Source organism: Lissotriton helveticus, chromosome 4_1 (assembly GCF_964261635.1).
Source record: "Lissotriton helveticus chromosome 4_1, aLisHel1.1, whole genome shotgun sequence".
NCBI lineage: Eukaryota > Metazoa > Chordata > Amphibia > Caudata > Salamandridae > Lissotriton > Lissotriton helveticus.
The window spans coordinates 266,017,353-266,040,230 of NC_136063.1; the positions used below are offsets into that span (position 1 = coordinate 266,017,353).

Below are 22,878 nucleotides of genomic sequence, written 5' to 3' on the forward strand. Positions count from 1 at the left end.
ACCCCGCCATCTTTGCCTTTCTTCCAACAGGAGAATCCACATCTCGAAGGCCACACTTGACTGCCTTAACGGGGATTACGATGTAGAGGAGGGACACGGCAAGGAGCGCAATGAATTCCTACGCAAGCACAACATCGAGACCTACTTGATAAAGCAGCCAGAGGAATGTCTACTGACGCTGCCAGAAGACATTGTGAAGGAGTCCATCAGTGCTTCGGAAAGGAGAAACAGCGGGGCGACCTTCACGGAGGGATCCTGGAGCCCAGAGCTTCCATTCGACAACATAGTGGGCAAGCAGAATGTAAGTGGATTTTCTTAATGTCAATAGCTATGAACGCATGGTTGGGTACAGCTCTTTATCATTTACTGAAACATGTACAGAGAGTGCAAGTGATTAAACAGCCCCCCGCAGGCTAGATTTAACCTTTTTAGCCGTTCAGGGAAATTGTCATTTTTTACCAGTGATATCAAAATGCCACAGAGGGCTGAAAATATATTTTAGGAAAGCGTTAACCAGTGTTTATAGAAAAATACTGTAGTCTTTCCAGGAAGCAGCCCTTTAAAGCAGGTCATCAGATACCTAGAATTGCTATAGCTATCTGGCGCCACCGCAATCCCAGGGTCAAGATGCTAGAAGCTTTGTATAAGGCTGGATATGCAAATTTACAGCATGTACATTTGCATGAGTCGAAGGCCGGCTGTATTCAATAACAAAACACTCCAGAAATCATTCCTATTTTCTCTACCCCTCCCGCAGTGCGAATCTTCATGGCGAATCTAAATTAGCATTGTCCATTTCACAATTATGTCCATAGCAAGCTTGAAACAGTAGCTTAAGTAGGAAGTAATTCCCCGCAGACTGCCCGACATCCTTCTCCAATCCCAACTCTCTTTCCAATTGGCAATTTTAAAGGTTTACCTGACTCAAAAAGGACATGACCTCATTTTTTACGGGCGACGTAAAAGCTACAAACGGCAAAAAAAATGCTCGTAAGCCACCACACTTTCTTGTGGACTTGAAAGATTCTCGAGTCGCGATGAGACAAGGTCAGCTTGTGTTGTCTCCTGTGTGTACTTGAAAGATGTGCAGTGACGCGCTCTGTCCTTTGCTGCACGCATCTCGTCCCCAGTCGTCTGGCTTGTCCATTGAACATGGCCGTCTGCGTCTGCTCTGCTCCCGCCTGTGTTGCTGTCGCTTGCATTTATTAACAATGTGCTTTGAAGTGATAAAGTCTCTATCGACCGGTCCAGAGCCACAGTCGTTTCCGGAAGGTAAATGTGTGCATGGCATGATCAGTGCTTGTTCGACCAGCTGTGTTCCTACGTTTGTGCAAGCGCGTAGTACTTGTGTGCATAAGACCTCTGAGCATGAAGGGAGGTCGCGCTTGATGTGTTCCTTGTATTATGTCGGCTTGTCTTTATTTCAATTACATTTGGAAGGAGGTGGTACACTTGGTTCCTACATTAGTTTATATTCAAAAGGCCACTCACTTAAAAAGCCTTTTTAGTAAATTGCGTGATCTGGGAGAGCCCATTAGCCTGGTTTTGTAAGGCCTGCATTGTGTCAGACACCACAAAGGAATGCTGCAGTCAATGTCATTTCTCACGAGGACCCGACACGGATCTCATTAAGACAGGTGGCGCCAGGCCACCGAGCAGGGAAATTGTGATATTGCTTTATTGTCAGAATCTCTGTCAGGTTCAACCTTTTCCCACCCATTAAAAAAAAAAAGATCAAAATAGAGCCTCATTGTGCGCCGTTGTCGACCCTGCACCTCCCCTGAAGGGGGAGGCTTCCAGCCCACTTGAAGCACACATTCCAGGAGAATGCGCTGCACTTCGGAGAGGATTGCGCTTGACTGAAAGACAGCAAATGTCATAACTACCGCTTATTCTGCATGACGGAGGCCCACGGGGATCAGATCCATGCCAGACTTTTCAGGACATTCGCATGCTTTGCGTTCACATACTAGGAAACTGAGGGGCTTATTTACAAGCGACTTGCACCAATTTTGCGTCATTTTTAACATGGGAAAAGTGATGTACGGGTCGCGCGAGGTGCTTGTGAATAAGCCCCTGAATGTGAATGAACTACAAAGGCAACTGTAATGCTGAAAATAAGTCATGGATGCGGATCTTCTGGACAAACAGGCAACACTCTGGATGCAAAACATGAACTGCAGTAATCAAACAATGGAGAATCAGACATATCGCATAACATAACATATTACACATACACTCAGGGAGGGGTGCCTATTTGGTTATATGTCGTTACCACGAATTCCGTTGCAACGCATGCCTTTTCCACGCATGCGTTACCACGGAATTCGTTTTCCCCTCATCTTCTTTGCCACGTCGTTCTTACGTCATAAAGAGGAAGCGGAAGTTTATTCCGCTTCCTCTCTTATGACACTGTTTTTTTCAGCACGGCGGGATCGTTTTTTTATGGGGGGGGAGACCCCCCCCAACCCCCCTATTTAATCCTTCGTTTTTTTTTTTCGTGGTAAATACGATCGTTGAAGGCATACGCGTTGGAAAGACGTTTACGTGGTAAGTGCCTCGTTGTAAACGTTACGCGTAGTACTGCCTTCGTTGTTAATGATGTTTCCCTGCCTATTTGTGCTCCCCGAGAGGAAGAGCCACGTCATATTTTCAGGACAATGACTGACCGCGAATGAGTTGCACTTGGATTCAGTATTCCAGTTTAAAAATGGTGCCTTGTCAGACTGCTGTGGGTGCCTTGGAAATTAGGTACAGCCTGCTCCCGCTCTCGTGAACCTTCATTGACTCAAATTGATCTTCATTATAAAACAGCAATAATTCAGTTCCTTTCACTGATTCTTATGTAACTCATTGAATTGTTATGTAAATGTCAGGTCCGCAGCCAGGCACCACGACACTTCACTAGGAAGATGAGATACAGTCAGAGCCACTGGAATTATGCAATTGTGAGGATGCGGCGATTTTGGCATAATTGTAGTTCTGCCACATTTGCCACATAATTCATCATCTGTCACATAATCGACAGATTTAAACAAAAAAAATAGTTTATGGATCAAATGGTTCAAAAGTTAATAAAAATGCAGCAACACTTGTTGCTGCGCAGGGGAACGCCCTTTGCAAATGCTGACTGATCACCTTTCTGTAACTTATTGCTACATTTGGGTGTTAAACTGGTACTAATGATTAACAACTTACGCCCAGATAGTGTTAACAAGCTTAAAAATAATTAAATATTAAAGTAATACTATTACAAAATATACCACATAATGCCATATAATTTGTCTTTTATGGCCACATAATTTACCCTGCTGCATAATTTGACCCTCCCCTGCCGCATAATTCCAGTGGCCCTAGATACAGTGCAGTAGACTCTTCCTGCATCTTGAGCGGGGATGTCTGGGGTTCTGATGGATGGCAAGTACATCGTGATCTAATATATCATCAGTTTAGAGGGCTCAACCAGGAGAGCTGTATATGCAATTATTGCATACAATTTCTACAAGCATTTGCAATGCAATAGGACTCGCATTTACGCAAGGCCTATTGCATTGGAAACGGGAGTGTGGACGGGTGAGAAGGCACAAACGAGAGTGCGGGGGGCCGAGAAGTCACGGTCATGAGGAGGGACTAACAAACCTACAACCAATTGGAAGGCAGCATTATGGACCAATGCCAATGAAAAAGATGGGCTGAGAGTGGGCTAAGCTTCCACGGAGCTTCCACGCCATACTGAATACTGCATGCCTCGCAAAGCTATAGGCTCGACCTAGAAAATTAAATCAAAGTGAGTAAACATTGTGAAAAGCTGACTGTATGTGCTTAGTTACAATTTATAGCCAAGAACACAATAAGAATGGCTCTTGGTTAATGGCCATGCTTCATCACTTAAAGTCCAAGCTCTGTTACTTACAACTATATGTGACCCAATGGAAATCAGCTCTGTCTCTAGTTAAAGAAGTCCTGTGCTGCATTAGAGAAGCGTACCTGTCCTCACAAAATTTCTGCTGCAACAATGTAGTAAAATATTGTCAGGTCCTTTGCTCAAATGGGCTTTTAGTTCGTGTGGGGCTGTTAACAGCAGTTACCGGCCAGTCGGAAATATAAGATACATGGTGTTTCTGTGAATTGGATAAAAATGAAGAATTGCTGTAGGAATCATACCAGAAATTACAGATTACCACGGTAATTCCTCAATTCCAAGGGGAACCTCAGGGTCTGACTTGTAATGGCTTGGATTTTCCCCACTCCCAGTGTTGCGGATATCCCTGCTACCCTGGGTATGGGTAACTGTGAGAGTAGGGAGAATAATAACCAATGCTTTTCTTTTTGACTGTTTTTAAAGCAATCCTGCCTGTGGCAGCCATCTCCTTTCACCTTGCCATCAATTGCCTACATATATGTGTGTTCACCAGTGTGTGTGTGTGTGTGGCGTACTGTGCCCATTACTCAATGCCCTGTCAGTTTGCTGATGCACCTGCTTCGTGGCTTATCTGTGCCAGGCATCATGTAGTCAGTTGATAGCAGCTTAAATGTTGACTACTTGGCTAATGTTATTGTCTGTAGGGGAAGATATAAGGTCCCACTTGCTTTGCAGAGGCTTTTGAATGGTTTCTAGGATGGACCACGGGAAGCTGCTAATGCAGCCTTGTTTTCATTCAAGCCACAGTCGTTTGTTGTACATGACAGAGAACCATAACTCTTTGGAAGAGTGTCACCCACAATTCCAGCCCTTGTATAGCAGGCACGGAAAACTGTTTTTCGTGTATGGAGAGTCTTGCTTTCAACAAAATGCTTCGCTTGGTGACCCTGTTTGTGGAAACACTTGTTCAAAGCTGTGCACAATTGTAACATTATAAAATGAGCAAATATGACCACAAAGAGGGAGTATATCCGCTCTTGTAAGTTCCAGTCCAGCAATGCCTGCTCACTGCCCGTTTGATGTGAGGAAATGATGAATACTGAGAACTAAAACAAGTAAATAGTAAATAGTTGGCATTTCTGAAACATTTTCGAAGTGTACTGTGTCTACATATGATTTATTAAAACTCTTGCAAAACAATCAGGTTGTATAATGCATCCATTCTCTGAAGCAAAGGTCCTACGGACCATCGATGTCGGTGACACCTTCGGGTTGACCGTCTGCTAGAATAACAGGCCAGCCTTGGGTTAAAGTTTCCTCTATTAATAAACGAGTCTCCTCGAGCACCCCCCTCCCCCGCTCCAGTTTTCTAGGTTTGTAAGGGCACAAAGCTAGGCATCTGTGAAGCTCTCCAGGAGAGTCTCTACAGGATCTTCTCTCATGCTCTACAGGTGCTTTAGGATCTCACTGCCTGCCACATCTCAGGAGTGGTGGTCCTAGTCTTGAAAGGTTAAACTGAACTACCAGCTCAGGGGAGAACTCTGATGCACGAGCTACCGAAGATACTGACATATTATAGCAAACCCCTGGCTATGCCACTGTTTTAATTGGGGTACATATTGTGCCTAAAGAAACCCAACACTTTCTAACAGTTTTCTTCCTAAGAACCCTCTTTGATCAGATCTACTTCAACAGAATGCTGAACATTTGGAAGCTTGCAACAAGCTTTACACGTTAACAAGTTGGATGAATAGTTATAATATAGTGCTTAATTTGTGCTACTGTCCGCTGAGGCTCAGCTCTGGCACTTATTTTTTGACTCAACACCAATATGAGAGTGAGAAGTCAGGAAACTGGCCTGTTCCTCTTCCCAGACAAAGCTATGAAAAGCAAAAAGTATGGTTCTTTTTCTAGTTATTGTACACCCATCTCTCTCCTGATTTAGGATGGATGTTCCAAATATTAGTCATTTCTAAGAAACCCTTAGGTTTTGAAAAAGAACCCTCACTCACCTACCTAGTAGGTGATATGCTTCATCATAGGGTTCCCACCTTGGTTATCGAATGTTTCCAGGGTTTGCTGCGATGCCTGATTACAGCGGAGCTAGTTATTTTTGAGGGTGAAGTGGTGATAGTGAGTGAATAGTGCTCAAGTGAGGTGCTCGTTTTAAAATTGGCTCAAATTCTCTCAGTCCTGTTTGACCTCAATTTTATTGGTGAGAGTATTGGTCAATGTTAAACACGTGGTGGATATGTGAAGGATATAAATTAGATCCTTCCTATCCTGTGTACAGTCTACATGTTTCAGCCATATTCTTATGTGCACAACAGGGTCAAATGGCTTTCGTCAACACCGAAATATGAGCTGATGTGCACAGTAAGGCATATAGCTACTTTATGGATTGTACTTACAACCCACTGGAGTTTCACCATTCATTTGTCAGTGACGGTTGCTAATAGCTTTCTGGGATAGGCCAAGGGATGGACCCTGTAGTCACACTTTCTGCAAGGTATCTCACCCTCGTGATAGCTGTTTTGCCTCGGTCGTCCCGCCTTCTTTCGGTCCTGACGAAAGCCATTTGACCCTGTTGGGCAGAACAGGTATCACGAGGGTGAGATACCTTGATGAAAGTGTGACTATATTGATTTGTTTACAAATTAAGCACTTCTCCAATCAGCTAGGAAGCGTTTTATTAAGATCTGGGTCATACCAGGCAAAAGTACAGAAAATGAAGTGACATCCAAAAATAAAGCAGTGACTTTCTACAGTGTAATACATACACTGCATTACAAAACTGTTGCTATTCTGCTTTGTTGTTAATGGTGGGACGCAGTAATTGTTCCTTTGTTGATTGTTTTGATTATATGAGGAAGCGGCAACTGTTTCCAAAAGCCTTGGTGCCTTCTTGCAGATTTCCTGTACATGAAAGGTGACCAGGACCTTCTAGAGCTGGTCCTAAAAGGAGGAAAAATCCAATGGCAGAATAAGTCTCCCAGGCAAGGCAATCTTGGTATTCTTGACTGAAGAAGAAAGGTGTTGGAGAATTGCACAAGGCACAAAACCCCTCCCCAGGTCTGGGCAGACAGAAAGAGCCAATGAAGGATTCAACAATGCTAGAACTCAATAGGCAGCAGGCTACTGAAAACCAGAGAAAAATCAGGGACACAAATGATAGCAAGAGGGTGATGAACACAACGAAAAAACAAGAATTTGAATGCAGTGTGGTGCATCTTCCTCTGGATCTGGCTATGATTTTAACAGGAAATGATTTCAGAGCAAATTAGTTTGTAACGGTCTTGGATTGGTTAGCTCCAATCATTCACAGAGAAGAAGTGACCATCATAGGTTAAATATAAAGCTTTTTAATGCCCTCTTTTAACCAGATGAAGAAGGCAGTGCAGAGAAAGGGGCAGAAAAATGATCCATTTATTTCCAATCAGTGCTGCTCAAGGTGTATGGAGAAACATTGTATCATCACCATCATCAATGGATGGGAGTGCGGTCCGACCTCGCAGACAGCTGTCACCATCTCATCTGAGAGCAAGCATGCCTGAGGAGGCCCAAAACATGTAGACAAGGTAATACAACCAGAGTCACTCAATCTGCAGAGACCGATGCTGCCCTCCCTGCAGAGGCTAGTGTCTCCCATGTCGCCGGTCAGCTTTGCGATTTCTTTAGAGACATTTGTATGTGTAACACGTCTGTTATATCTTATATATGTTGTCACAGAGATGGTAATTGAATGAAGCATTGATTCAATTAAACCTCTACTAATACACACTAAAAGAGGTGACACAACAGAGGTTAATGAGACCAAACTCCAACCAATAAACAAGTATTTTATCAGAAACTGATGTTCAACGTGAAAGTAGTACTAACTATTGCATCATCATTAATGGATGGGCAGTAGCTTTTACAATTTGTTAATACTCTGACTAAATGGACAGTACCAAAAACAAGGAAAGCAGGGTCGGTTATAAGATGAAGTTACAATAGGATTGTGGCAAGTAGCAGTGGGAGAAAGTTTATGTTTTATGTGCTTCCCGTTATGATGGAACAACACATTGAATTTCCACGTCATGTACCTAAAATGTAACTTATCTCTGGGTCCATTGCTACGTCAAGTGGTATGACACATTGCAGTGACTATGACACAGCAGGATCACAATATTAGGTTAACCAGTAGGAATGTTTCTGTTACAAGAGAAAGAAAATGGGGGATGACAGATACAATCCACGAAGAAGATACGTTTGTAAATGCAAGAAGGTAAATGACATTGAAGCAGGACCTGAACAGTAGCAATAACAGTTCATTCTGGGCAGCTGGTAAAATCAGTGGAGTGGTGCAATGATACATGGATGATGAAAAATGGAGGCTGGAGTGGATCCCACCTCAATAGTTATATTCAGACTTACTAACTTCGTGTGTTGAGCATCTCTTGAGTAAACAGTTTTTGGCAAAGGTATCTGATGAAGATACAACATCCTCAGGTTTGTGTTACAGTCATTTGACAATAACTAAGCATTCTTTGATATAGTTGTGTCCTGGGATTGGTGTGCAGGAAATAACTGTCTAGCCGCTCGAATCAATGGTATTTGTTTCTTGATTCCTTGTAGTTCTGGATGAGTTGTGTTGAGGACTACACCCTGATTTGCTTTCTGGGGTGTCTACACGCACCAGATCATGCTCAGTGCCTCAGCCTGCATCAAATCTTTGGTTGATGGAATATCACTGTAGCAATCGCCAGTCACTGTTGTTCACATTCGTCCACCACAATGAAAAAATCTCGACCTAAAATGTCATGTACTGTCACTGAAATTATAGTGTTTAGTACGGGTGCCTGTTACCTAAAAATGGTACAAGTCTTATACTTAGTTTACCCCTCCCCGATGTATGGCTTCTAGTATCTTCAGAAAAAAGGCATCTCTTGGTGACCAAGAATCTGTGCTTCTCACTCATTATACAAAAGAGTTTGGACTCAAGGCTTAGATGCTTCGTCCATAGTGGTGGCTTTTGGTGATAAAGCTAGAGTTACTGGACATAAAAACCTTTGCCAAATAATTGATAGAGGTCGACAAAGGACATGGTGAACCTGTTCTCAGCCTACATAGTCCATTCTTCCCAGTCATAACATCTGCTGTTCTTGTTTTGGGGTATCTTATTCCTGATAAGACCAGTGTAGTCTCTGTTCCAGATCACAGTCATAACTTTAAAGTGATTCACTTTTAGCCTCAGAGACAGCCTTATTTATAGGAGAATGAGACCATAAGTTTGGAGATAGTTAGTATACAGGAAGCATATTTATCAGACTTTACCTTACATCCTTTATCCTGCTCAACACCCGCTCCGCCCACAGACACGCGATCGAACTCTGGAACCTCCTAGACGCCACAGCCCCTGACGTTGCCTTCCTCACGGAGACCTGGATGAACGCCTCTTCAGCTCCCGACATCGCCATCGCTATCCCAGAGGGCTACAAGATCGTCCGGAGGGACCGAAACGCCAACCAGATGGGAGGAGGCATCGCCATCATCCACAGGAGCACCATCCGTCTCACGACCAGCACCGACAACACCCTGACCAGCGCCGAACACCTGCATTTCCAGATCCACACCAACCCGAACACCACCCTCAGAGGCACTCTGATCTACCGACCCCCTGGTCCACGCACGCAATTCAGCGAGGACATCGCCGACTTCGTCAGCCCGCATGCCCTCCCCTCCGCTGACTACATCCTCCTGGGAGACCTCAACTTCCATCTGGAAAACAACAACGACCGCAACACCAGCACCCTGCTCGACAACCTCGCCAACCTGGGACTCAAGCAACTGGTGTCCACCCCCACCCACCGCGCCGGACACACACTCAACGCCGTCTTCTCATCCAGCACAGACATCGACTTCAGCCACGCCACAGAGCTTCAATGGACGGACCACAGCTGCGTCCACTTCACCTTCAAGAGAACGACGACCCACCAACACCAGCAACAGGCCGCCCGCAGAAGCTGGAACAAGATCACAGCAGTCCAGCTCGCCACCTCCCTGAGCCAGCACCCTCCTGCCAGCTCAGCGAACCCCAGCCAGGCCGCCGACAACCTCACGAAGTGGATCAGCAACTGCGCGGACGAACTCGCCCCTCTGAGGACCCCGCCTAGCAGACCCGGCAGCAAGAAGGCCCCATGGTTCACCGACGAACTCAAGAGCTCCAAGAAGAACTGCCGAGCCCTCGAGAAAGTCTGGAAAAGGGAACCGACACCGGACAACAGGACCTCCTACAAACTTGCCACCCGGAAACACCACCAGCTGATCCGCGCCGCCAAGAAAACAGCATTTAAGGACCGGTTGGACAACAACGCACACAACTGCAAGGAACTCTTCAACATCGTGAAAGAGCTTTCCAACCCCAGCGCAGGAAACAACGACGTCACCCCATCGCAAGACCTCTGCAACTCCCTCGCTTCATACTTCCACAACAAGATCACGGACATACACAGCAGCTTCAACAACCAACCAACGCACACCATGACCGAACAACCACCCCCCACCACCACCCTCCACGCCTGGACCCCGATCAGCACCGAAGACACCATCCGCACGATGAACTCCATCCACTCCGGATCACCGACCGACCCCTGCCCTCACCACGTCTTCAACAAGGCCGACGCAGTCATCGCACCCCACCTGCGAGACATCATCAACACATCCTTCGACACCACCATCTTCCCTGAGAGCTGGAAACACGCCGAACTCAGCGCTCTACTCAAGAAACCAACAGCGGACCCCACCGACCTCAAGAATTACCGCCCCATCTCGCTTCTCCCGTTTCCAGCCAAAGTCATCGAGAAGACCGTCAACAAGCAGATGGCCGCCTTCCTCGAGACGAACGGATCCCTCGCCCCTCACAGTCCGGCTTCTGAGCCAACCACAGCACCGAGACCGCCCTCATCGCCGCCACCGATGACATCCGAGCCCTGATGGACAATGGAGAAACAGCGGCCCTCATCCTCCTAGACCTCTCCGCGGCATTCGACACTGTCTGCCACCGCACCCTAGTGCAGCGCCTCAGCGACGTCGGAATTCAGGAGAAGGCACTGGAATGGATCATCTCCTTCCTCGACGGAGGAACACAGAGAGTCCGCCTACCACCGTACAAGTCAGAGGCCTCCGAAGTCATCTGCGGCGTCCCCCAAGGATCATCTCTGAGCCCCACCCTCTTCAACGTCTACATGAGCCCCCTCGCGGCCATCGTACGCAAACACAACCTCAGCATAATCTCCTACGCCGACGACACCCAGCTGATCCTCTCCCTGACCAACGACCCCGCCGCCGCCAGAGCCAACCTGCACGAAGGGATGAAAGAGGTAGCCGAGTGGATGACGATCAGCCGCCTGAAACTGAACTCGGACAAGACGGAGGTCCTCATCCTGGGCTCCTCACCCTCCGCCTGGGACGACTCCTGGTGGCCCCCCGCCCTGGGCACCGCACCCAAACCGACAGACCATGCACGCAACCTGGGCTTCATCCTGGACTCCTCCCTCTCCATGACCAGGCAAGTAAACAACGTCTCCTCGGCGTGCTTCAACATCCTACGCATGCTACGGAAGATCTTCTGGTGGATCCCCACTGAGACCAGGAAGACCGTCACCCAGGCCCTCGTCACCAGCCATCTGGACTACGGCAACGCCCTATACGCCGGTACCACCGCCAAGCTCCAGAAGAGACTCCAGCGGATCCATAACGCCTCAGCCAGACTCATCCTCGACATCCCACGAACCAGCCACATCTCCGGACATCTGAGAGACCTTCACTGGCTCCCCGTCAACAAAAGAATCACCTTCCGCCTCCTCACCCACGCACACAAAGCCCTACACGACCAAGGCCCGAGCTACCTCAACAGCCGAGTCAACTTCTACGCTCCCAAACGCCACCTCCGATCAGCCAACCACGCCCTCGCCGCCGTCCCCCGCATCCGAAGAGCGACTACAGGAGGAAGGTCCTTCTCCTACCTGGCCGCCAAGACCTGGAACTCCCTCCCGACCGACCTGCTCCTGACCCAAGACCACCTCTCCTTCAGGAAGAAGCTGAAGACCTGGCTGTTCGAGCAGTAGCGGCACCCCCCCGCCCCCAGCGCCTTGAGACCCTACGGGTATGTAGCGCGCTTTATAAGTGTCACTGATTGATTGATTGACATCAATCAACTACAGGAAAACATAGGGGGCGAGTTCTAGATACAAAGAAAATGCAACTAACTGGTCATTTGAGTGATCTACTCACATTCTCCTTACTTGAGAACTGGTGAAACCTATCTTGGAAATTGGGAATTTCTACCTCTTTTCTTTGAGTGTAGACAATTGTAACTGGTGCTATGTAAAGCGCTCTGATAACTGATTCAGTTCGGTTCTAGTTCGCGCTATATAAAACTCCGAAAAAAAAACCATTGTATTCCTCTATTAGTAAGACAAAGTTGCTACTTCAGTGTTAAAGGCAGAGACATTGTTTTTTGATGACCAGCATTCTGTTGTGTGCATACAAGAGGGACTCTATTGGCATGGAAGCTGTATAAGTCGAAAATGTTCAACATAATATTACTCTTTCTGGTCACTGTATACATTTGTAATAATATGGATGAACTGTGGTCTGCAAAATAATGCATAACCATTGTCATGCCTCAGAGTCATCCAGAGACATGCAGCCTATTTGATAGCTGCAAGATGGCCTGCAACTCACAGATCCTAACAATTCAAAGCTGAATGCCTGGCAAAACCCAGTAATATTGAAGACCCTCTTCCTTAAAGCAGAAGCCACCACCTAGCCTTCAGCAAAAACTCAAACCCAACCATCTTTCCTGAATATTGTGCGTGTGCACTCATCAAATCACAAGGACACTTGAGGCAGTCCACATGCTGTTAAACATGCTTATTCATCATTGAAGAAACTCACAAATGGAAGTTACCCAAATGAGACAAGCTAATCATTTTTTAAAGCTGATCATTAACACTGACCACTGATAATTAGTGTATCGTGTTGACCATTTGGTCAACTGTCTGGACCCTCGTCAATGTGCGCTAATGCGTAAGTGTAGAATTTGATGGGAAATACTGCACATTTTACAAATTTCTAGAACAGTAGCAGTATGCAAGCTTTGAGTACATATTAAGAGAAATTAGAAAGTGTAAAAAGCATAGGCCAAGTACTCTGCAGGCTATCATTGTCTAAACTGTGTGTCACAATTGATCGAATGTATTGAACATGAAGAGCCTTGGAAAGGTGTAACACACACACACACGCCCACACGCCCACAAACATGCTTGCTAGAATGATTTTGAGAATTCTTTGTTTAAGTTATTATTTTGGGGTAATGAAAAAGCATTCTGTAAAAATACTTAATCTGCACAATGTGTTCCTAAATTGCTATAGTGGTAAACTCGTTGAATATCTACAATATGGTTATAATATACAACACTGAATAAATATGTTAACACTTTCGATTTTGTTCTATTTAGAGGCTTTCCCTACCTGTTCATCTTTAAAAGAAACATGCACACTATAGTTGTTTAAGCATGATATTTTGTCATGTTACAAAGTACCTCTAAGGCGCTCTATCAAGCGTAGCGTCTATTGGAGTTAGTTCTAAGACTAAACAGACTTCCATTAGAACTTAACCAGGATTTTATGAAAAATGTTGTGCAAAGTGTATTGTCTTTAGAGCTTTCCTATACTGCAAAGAAGTCGTTGTTTTTCTGAGTGCCCATGGCTAGGCATTCAATATTGAAGGGGCATTGACAGACAAGGCACAGCCACCAAGAGGAGCTCTGTAGAATCTCATCTCATCTCATGAACGAGCTTGAGATGTTCAGAACAGAGAGATCTATTCAGGCACTATCTGTGGATGCTTTTAGCTTACAAAGAGTGATGAGCAATACACAGACCTTTAAAATACCTGAAGGGCACCGCAGGGTACTGAGTTGGGAGAAGATAACAAAGATCTTAGAACCACTTGTTGGTATCTCTCAGAAACAAAAGAGATCACAACACAATGCAGTAACAATCCAATAAAAACTACCTCTACTATCACTAGTTGACTGCATTCTTGCCTTTGACCTTCTAAGTGCTCCACTGCATTTTTGGCTAGGCTCAAGCCATGCAAATATCAAATACATTCATACTTACATACATACAGACATGTGAACTATTTTCATACCTTTCACATATGACTGCTTCCTGCAGTTCATTCAGTGAAAGAGCAAGGTCCACTGTGTCAAATGCGGTGAAGAGAGCCAATACAATCAGGGCATTGACACTGTCAACATTGGCCTCCAGATTAAGTCCAAAATTGCTAGAGACATATCTTTCATGGTATGGTTAGGGCTGAAACTGCTTGAAGGTCATCCAGAATCTCACTTGATTCCACAAATTGACATAACTGCTTTCTCTACATGGGGATCTAAAATTCCAGCTACGGCTGGAAATAAAATAATAGACCTTAAGTTAAAAGTGTTTAAAGGGGTCAGATAATTCTTTTCAGAAGAGAAGTTAGTGAACATGTCTTGAAAGATGAATGTGCAACATATATTTAAAATGCTAGGACTGTTGCCAGGACTGCTCCCAGGACAGGCCAGGAAATATCCATTACCTAATCTCTACTATGTGCACCCTAAAAAGTCACTTAATTTGGATTTATGACTGCAAATAACTTGTTTTACAGGTACACATTCTACATGAGATTCATACTTGCAAAGAGAATTACTCATGCTTGATACTGTACCATGTGCAGGAGACAGTGTTGCCCGCACATGGTATTATATCAAGCATATTTGCATGCATGTGAATTTACATACGTGTAAATGTTTGTAAATGTGAATACTCTTGTACTCTGAGACTGCCTTTTTGATAGGGGTCACTAGTCAGTGATTTGTGATGACTTCTACTCAATTAAACAAAATATTCCCTCACCATAGGCAGCATTCCATTGCAGTAATTCCTTTTTATGTACTATAAACAATCTGTGGAAATCTCACTCTTTTCCATAATGCAGGACTCCGTAGTCTTTCCAAGACCACGGACCTGCAAAAAATTAATACTACATCGCCACTAAGGGCGCTGGCAGCGTCATACAACAATGAAAGTCAAGTCGGACTTGGTGCACAACCTTACCTTCACTGCACTATAGGGAAAGCTTGCCTGACTAAAATCTTGGCAGTAAGGATGTTGGCATTACAAATCAAAGATTTTAATCTTAACTGGCCACTGCTCTCTAAAGTAGTCAAGTGTAGACTCTGCGGCTACAAATCAGAAACTCTTTTACATCTACTGTGCAGCTGTCCAACGTTGCTCGACTGCCGCCGCACCTTATTAAAGCCACTCTTCTTAATCCACGGTATAAGCACATGCAACCAAGCAATGAACTGGTTTTTTAGCACAATGGTCCCCCTCGAATTGGCAAGAATAGGTACATTTTTTGAAGCAGTGCAGAACTTCCTTAAAAACTCTAAACAAATCACTGAGATGATTATTAAGTGTTAACTCTTAGTTCTTGGATCACGGACACTGATACACAGTAGAGTTAGACCATGCCGTAATTTAGTTCTCTTTTAAGTTAAAACTTTTCATTCATTTTATTGAAGGTTTTTTAACTTACTTTTATTCATTATTTTCATAATAGACAATGGAAAGGGAAGAAGGTAGAGAGAAAGCCTGTACACCAAGAGTTTTCTTTCTTCAGGCATTAAAAGCCATGTACACTATATGGTCTTGTTAGGAACCAGCATTCTTTATTGCTTTTGTGTAATTATGTTTTTTCTTTTTAATTGTTTTCTATTGTCATGGTTTTAAGTAAACTACACAATAAATTTCGTATTGACTTGACTTGACTTGACTCCGTAGTCTGTGCTTGGAATTTTGAATTTTCAACCAGAGGTTTTTCCAATTAAAATTAGGGAATTCCTCTTGAATACGAACAGTGGTTGGCTGGGATCATATCACCACCAAAGGCCTACCTAAGACTATGGTCGGGTCTACTTTTAACATGCAGTCAACCGTCTATTCTGCGCGAGACCATATGCACTTCATGCTCACCGGGGCCACAGCTAAACTTTAAAAATGTCAAACTGTTTAATTTAATTATAAACAATATTTAGACATTTGACTACAAAGGTTCTGACACCTTTTCTGAATGGTTACTTCATCAGTGTTTCATAGATTTCTGTAAAATAATATGACTAGATTAAAAACACATAAACTACCAACATTCATGTTAAAGAGAAACATTAGAACATTGCACAATCTGCTAATCAGTATTTACAGAGCTGTCGGCAACATACATCTGTGTGCATGTTATGCTTATGCTGATGACCTGATTCTCGAAGGGCCTCTGCACTTGTAGACGAGTCTTCACATTTTGGGCGGAATCTCTAGAATTAGAATTATCATGAGATTGTGAGATAAATTCAGTGAGCAGACCCATCCTCTCAAAGGACCTAAAAAAGTACTCCCATTCAACTCAGTCAAAGGCATTTTTGACATCCAATGTTACAGCCACCGTCTCCTGCAACTGGGATTCCACTTCACATATTTGTGGTATTAAATCATATACTGAGGTTCATTCCCATACCCCCATCACGCAATTAAAGATGTTATTGAGTAATTTTTTATGAAAGGTGTTTTGTGTGAATGACCTCCATTTTGTGGATGCTTACGAATATGCATTCTGCTATCGGCTGTAATCCAGGTTTTCAAGAATAATATTTGCTTGAACTACATTTAACAGCAATATTGAGGGGTTCATAGCAGTAGTGTTTCAGATTCCAAAATTATAGATTATTTGGGGTATTTACAATGTTGAAAACAACTAGAGGTCTGCATTACAGATCAAAAGTGAAAAACCTAACACTTAATAATACATGATTCTTCAGGTTTCTGTTGCTTTAAATTGATGAAAAGTAATATATTTTTTTTAACCCTTTATTTTATTTTCACAGATAGGTTCAGGAATCCCACTGCACACCATCATGAATTGCATAAAGCAAAACAGTCCTAAACAAAATCCATAGGCAATGGGAAGAGTGACAGAACAAGGGACACACCTCAATCGATGTGTATGGATGCTCTAAGGTGTTTCTGCGTATTCGCCATAGACCCCCAATAAAGTCCCCAAAGACAGTATATCATGCACAAGACAATGGCTGCACATTCCTTATCTCATAATATTAGATCATGAGCTGGGTCCTATTGTAACATATTTTAAGTACTGCCAGAGAGAATCACCCTGTAGTTTATTGGACGTTCTATCCACTGGAAAGGGAAGGGAGACAAGAGAGTGGTGAAGCCTCAGATGTGGCATTTATACACTGAAGACCAAAATGTTATGCTCATTACAAAAGGTGCACACAGAGAGGAGTAGGGAGCATTGAAATAAATGATTAAAATATATATGTTAAGAGAGGGTGTGTGATGGGGAAGGAAATTGTGAGCGTATGGGACTGTAGTGATTACTCATTTAATCAGTTGGCAGTGTGCATGTTGAATCAAAGGGTCCCTATTTTTTGTTCAAACATAGCTACCTGATTATGTGTTTATATAAAATACGTTCATGTTCTGCCCAGCAGAATAGCTCCAAGAGCCATTCATCCCGAGAAGGACCAAGGTTGCCTCCCAGAGCCTCTGGATGCAGATTTCAGCAACCAAAAGAAAGGGCTGTAGCAATTCATCTGAACTAATATGTGGTAGAACCCTGTGCCTCTTATGATTCATGCAAGATAACCAACGTGCCTAAGGGTTTCGAAAATACAGTCACTGGTGTTGGCTAGGAAGCCCCAACTGCCTGCTGACATTTTGAGAGAATCTTAAGTGACAAGAGCATGATATCATATGTCCAAAACAACAAAGTTCTTAGGTGCCAACCTTTCTGTATGCAATGTATAAGGTCTCCAATACAAAAACATAAAGAAGGTAAATTAAAGTGTTACTTCACTCAGTCCCTTATCGTGAGTATACAGTAATGAGAACCAGTCGTTTTCCACTAAATCCACCACTAGTTAAGCCTGCCAGTGTCTCCTAGCATTTCTTACCACTAGTTTGGAAAACATGTCCAGAATCAGCACATTATACAGACCTAAGACAACTCCACTGTCCTTAAGCCGATTTGTGAGTATCAAGGAAGCAGAGGAAACAAAGGGAGAACATGGACCCAATCCAACCATTCCCTTAACATAATGGGACAGCTGATTGTATTTCCACATATGGGAGGGTGCAAGATCGAATTCAGTCCCTGTCCTCTTTGAAGATGTTGTCCATCCCGTTTAGAAGTCAAGAGGACCAGAGACGTAAACAAGGGGTCTCTCCCCAACAATGATTCCCACGCATTGTGCCATATTGATGCACTTCATGTATGAATCTGAGCACCTTTAGCAATTTGTGCACTAAAGTCCAAGAGTCTGGTGTGGCCCTGATCATACCTCGGTGGTGTATTTCAGTACAGCTTCCACAGACTAAAGAGACCCCCCATAAATGTGCTTTCAATGGTTTTTCCATGCTCGGGAGTTCAATCAGTCAGATGACAATTGCAACAATTGAGGCAACTGTTGAGGCAAGTGGAAACACTTTTGTCAGGCAGCCCCAAACCTCCTGAAGTAGTTACAGCATGTCACTTAACCAGCATGAGTTTAGTCCTTTGGCCCACCCATATATATTTTATGTCCGCATGGTTCATGGCTAACAATATTTTTAGCTACAGTGAAGAGAAGCATTGTATTTATATTTCTTGGCAACCACTATTTGAAAAACTGTAAAGTGGACCACCTTGCAAAGTCATTCTTTTTTCTTTGTATAAGTGGTTGAAGGTTGTCAACAATTATTCTTTTCAGACCTGTATGGACTAATATCTCAAAGTATTTCAGGTTTTAAGGCAGTCATCTAAATCCTTGTCCGTTGACCACTGCTTTTGAGCTGCAAGAGAGTGTTATAACTTTGCACTTGCCCTATAGAAGGACAAAAAGTATCAATCATAGATATAAGTGCAGCAGTCAAAGTCCTGGGACAACGTAAAGTAAGGATATAATTAGAATAGAGTATGTGTATGGAGCAGACCGCTGCCATATTTCCTCCCTTATACTTTTTGTATCCACCTGATCTCTTCAGCCAATACGTCTAGCGCCAGTAAGAATAGAGGAGTACCCCTGGTTATGGTAAGGGTTAAAAGAGGAAGACCTGAAGTCAGTCAGAGCACTCGGACTAGTGTCAAAACCATCTCACCTTGGATATAAATATCAGTCAGAAGACCTATGCTCTCAAGGTACCTAATTAAGTACCCCCATTCAACTTGTTCAAAGGCCTTTTTGGCATCTAATGTTACAGCCTCCATCTCCCGCAAGTTGTCCTTTATTGTCACATACTATTCTAATAATTAGACTCAGCACAAATCCTATGTGAGAGGCAATATTTAACTAATTGGAACAATAGCTAGCACATATCTTCAGGTAGTTGCCCGATTTCAATAGAAGACACAATAGTTGTAATAAATTTCCGGCTGGTATTTTGTACAGGACAGGAGCTATTTGGGAAATGTTTATGTGATAAAATTAGTCAGGAAGACCATCATCACAGATGTACAACATAACAACCCAGGCACTTACCATGCTTGCCTCTAACACGCATATGCCTTTACCATGCAGCTAAATATAAATAAGGTAAGTAACCTCCCTTTGTTAACTACCCTAACACCCTATGCCCCAACCCACCCTAATTTCTAAAAAATGTTTTTACCACGCTATGCCCCTCCCCATCCCAAAACCCTAAAAAATACATATATTACCCAATACCCTTAGCCACCCTTAATCCCTAAAATATCCTTACCAGGCTTTCTACCCCTACCCACCCCTGAACCCTAAGGGCACCTTTTCAACACAATAGGCGTACCCACCCCTAACCCTGAAAATACCCTTATAACCCCATTCCCCTCACCTACCCTAAACCCTAAAATACCCTTTACCACCCTATACCTTTACCCACCCTAAAATATCATTTATTACCCTGTCATTACCTACATCTAAACCTTAAAACACCCTTACCACCCTATACCCCTACCAACCCCTAAAACCTAAAATCACCCTTACAACCCAATAACCTACCCACAAATAAAGCCTAAAAAAATGTTACTACCCCATGGCCCTACCCACCCCACATCCTAAAAATGGTCCTTGCCACCCTATACCGCTGCCCACCCCTAAACCCGAAATGATCCCATACTACCCTTACCCACACATAATCCCTAAAAAAAACTTTCCCACCCTATACCCCTACCCACAGCTTAACCATAAAAAAATCCCTTACTATCCTATATTTGTACCTACCGCTAAACTATAAAATACTCGTACCACCCTATACCCCTACAAACCTGTTAACCCTAAAAACACATTGAAACCCGAAACTCTTACCCACCCCTAAACCCTAAAACCACCCTATGCTCACCCTATGCTTGTACCCACGATCTAAACCTATATATATTCACTGAAAAAACAAAGGTTAGGGGGACATTAAAGTTAGGCTCAGATTTTACTCGCATAAAACCAGTCAAATTCAGCAGTTATAGTTACCTGAGCTAACTACAACGTATGACCCCGCAATGCACTGCTCATGACTTAACATATTACATCACTGATGACATGGTCAGTGACATCACTGATGACATGGTCAGTGAATCACTAATGACATCACTGATGACATCTCATAGGACATCACTGATGCTTTTTTGGCCCTGTGACCCCCTCCCCTTGACCCCCCCCCAAAAAAAAGGCAGAGGGCGGTCAGGGCGTTTCTACCCTGTCCCCTTTTCTCTTTTGGGCGTTTTTTAAGTGACTCAGTTCAAGAATAGTCACAAGATCGCTGCCAACACTTCCTGATTTGAAGTGTTGCCAACCAATCAGATCTCAGCACAAGAGCAGGAGGAATCAAGGCTCCTCCACGTCCCCCAGATATGTAAATCTGAATTTCTTTTAATTAATCCACAACTACAGAACGGATTTACACCAATTAACAAAAAGGTTGATTTCTTGCCCAACAACTACCTTTCTGCCAAATTTGGTGTAATTCCATTTAGCAGTTCGGGCTGCGGCCGTGTCTAAACTGCCTATGGAAATTAACATGGGGAAAATGCGTTATTGGACCCCCATTTTTCTTGGCCCCCACTTCACGGATCACCCAGAAATTTTCAAAACAGCAGCTGAAGTGAGTGGCAAACTAGCATGGAGGATGGCCATGTTCAGGAAAGTGATGTATATCAGCTTCTTGCATTAAGTGCCTTCTACATATTTAAAATTGATCTCTTAAGACTTCATAAAACTAAGCATAAATTAGAAAGCTTTAATATTGGATTCATATTCACCTAGACAATCACACAGGTAGGACGAAATTACTATTTATTCACAGGTCTGCTAAGAACAAAGCATTATCGAATGACCATTACGCAATTATCTTGCGGTTCCGAAAACCAATTCCAGTCCCTACTGAATAGATAGATTTGATTTCTGAGTTTGTGCATCACAGGGTCACTCTGTGCCACATTTGCCACTTCTCAAATTCATGTATCAGTTCTTGGTCTGCAATAGAGCAGAAATGATAGGTGTACAGCAATGGACCAAATGCAAGTGGAGTAACAGAGGGGGTAGAACCAAGAATGAAGATGTGGTGCTGGGTGCCTGATGTTCTGACAAAAGCTGTGGACCTCAGACAAGCTATCACAGCAGAGCCCTGCACTTTCAGAAAAGACACAGAGCAGACTGATTATCTAGAATCAAAGGAAAAATGACCTAGCAGTGATGTGAGGGTACCGCTATCAGCAATGTAGTGAAGGAGTGGAGGCAGGGGCAATGAACGCACCACTCAGGTGTCCATTTCAACTGACTGTAGCTCAGGAGAAGAGCCTTCACGATCTTCTGGGAGTCCTGTGGGTTGGACCCGTCAATGTTTAGGGGTACATCATCTGATAGGAGAACATGTTACTGCTGCAATGTAATCATACAAATGAAATGGATACTATATGGGCAGAAAGCAGAACCTAATGCTTTAAAACAACTACCATGATAGATATAATATAATTGTTTTTCGGATTGGCCTCGAATGTCCCCATGAATAAAAGCAGCACTACCCCCATTTAGGGTGTTTAGCCTACAAGTCAACTTCAGGAGCGGAACAAGGATTTTAGGGTGACCTTGGAAGCCTGACTTTTTTTGTATCCCTTTCCTATGTCTGGTCTGACCATTGTATCATATTTGAGGCTTACAACTGTTGTTTGAAGCCCTTTTCTAGTGCCCTTGTAGGTGGCTGCCTAGTATCACCTTGCTCTGCAATTGGCATGGTCAGCTTCATCCCAGGCACACTTCCTCTGATAGTTCACACTTTTATACAGCATTAGTCAGACCTACCCAAAAGTCAAGGAACCCATGTTAAAAAGCCATAAACGGTGTCATCATCTCAGGAAACAGGAAACAGAAAGAACCTTTTATTAATTATTTCCTACATATATTTGTTTTGTCTTGATCTTTCTGAGCAGAGGTCATAGCTCCAAGTTATCTGTAGGGAAGGTACTACAAAGCTATATGACTTACAGAGGACAAGCTTTCCTTTGACGGAATTCTTCCCAACTATGTATTGTTCAGTTATTGAAGTCTGATCACATGATTGTGCATGGCTTGTTCAATGCTTCCATGTAAATACATTTTGCGTCACTTATGAAATGAAATAACATTTTCCAATTCAACTAATTTCTGCTTTCTTTGGGAATATCACCTACAAAAACTTTGCCTAAGTATGGTTTCCGTTACTGATATGGCCCACCCTAATCATGATTATCGGAGTGTCCTGCCGGAACATGCAAAAGGCATTAATGCAACTTTAGGACCATGCAAGTGTTAGTGCTTTCCTTAGTGATAAATTCAGAGGGGGGGTAAAGTGCTTCTCTGGATGGACTAAGAGGGGAGAATCCCCTAAGGATTTTGGTGCTCCACACCTGAATCTGGTCAACA

At 43.6% G+C, this 22,878-nt stretch overlaps 1 protein-coding gene across 1 annotated transcript in view; it reads left to right on the forward strand.

Annotated features, from left to right (window-relative positions):
- ADCY8 (adenylate cyclase 8) overlaps nucleotides 1–22,878 on the forward strand; it is a 1,090,843-nt gene that overhangs the window by 779,141 nt on the left and 288,824 nt on the right. Inside the window, exon 7 of the mRNA XM_078686748.1 lies at nucleotides 31–301. Coding sequence (XP_078542874.1) covers nucleotides 31–301 — 271 coding nt within the window. The remainder of the gene's footprint in view (nucleotides 1–30; nucleotides 302–22,878) is intronic.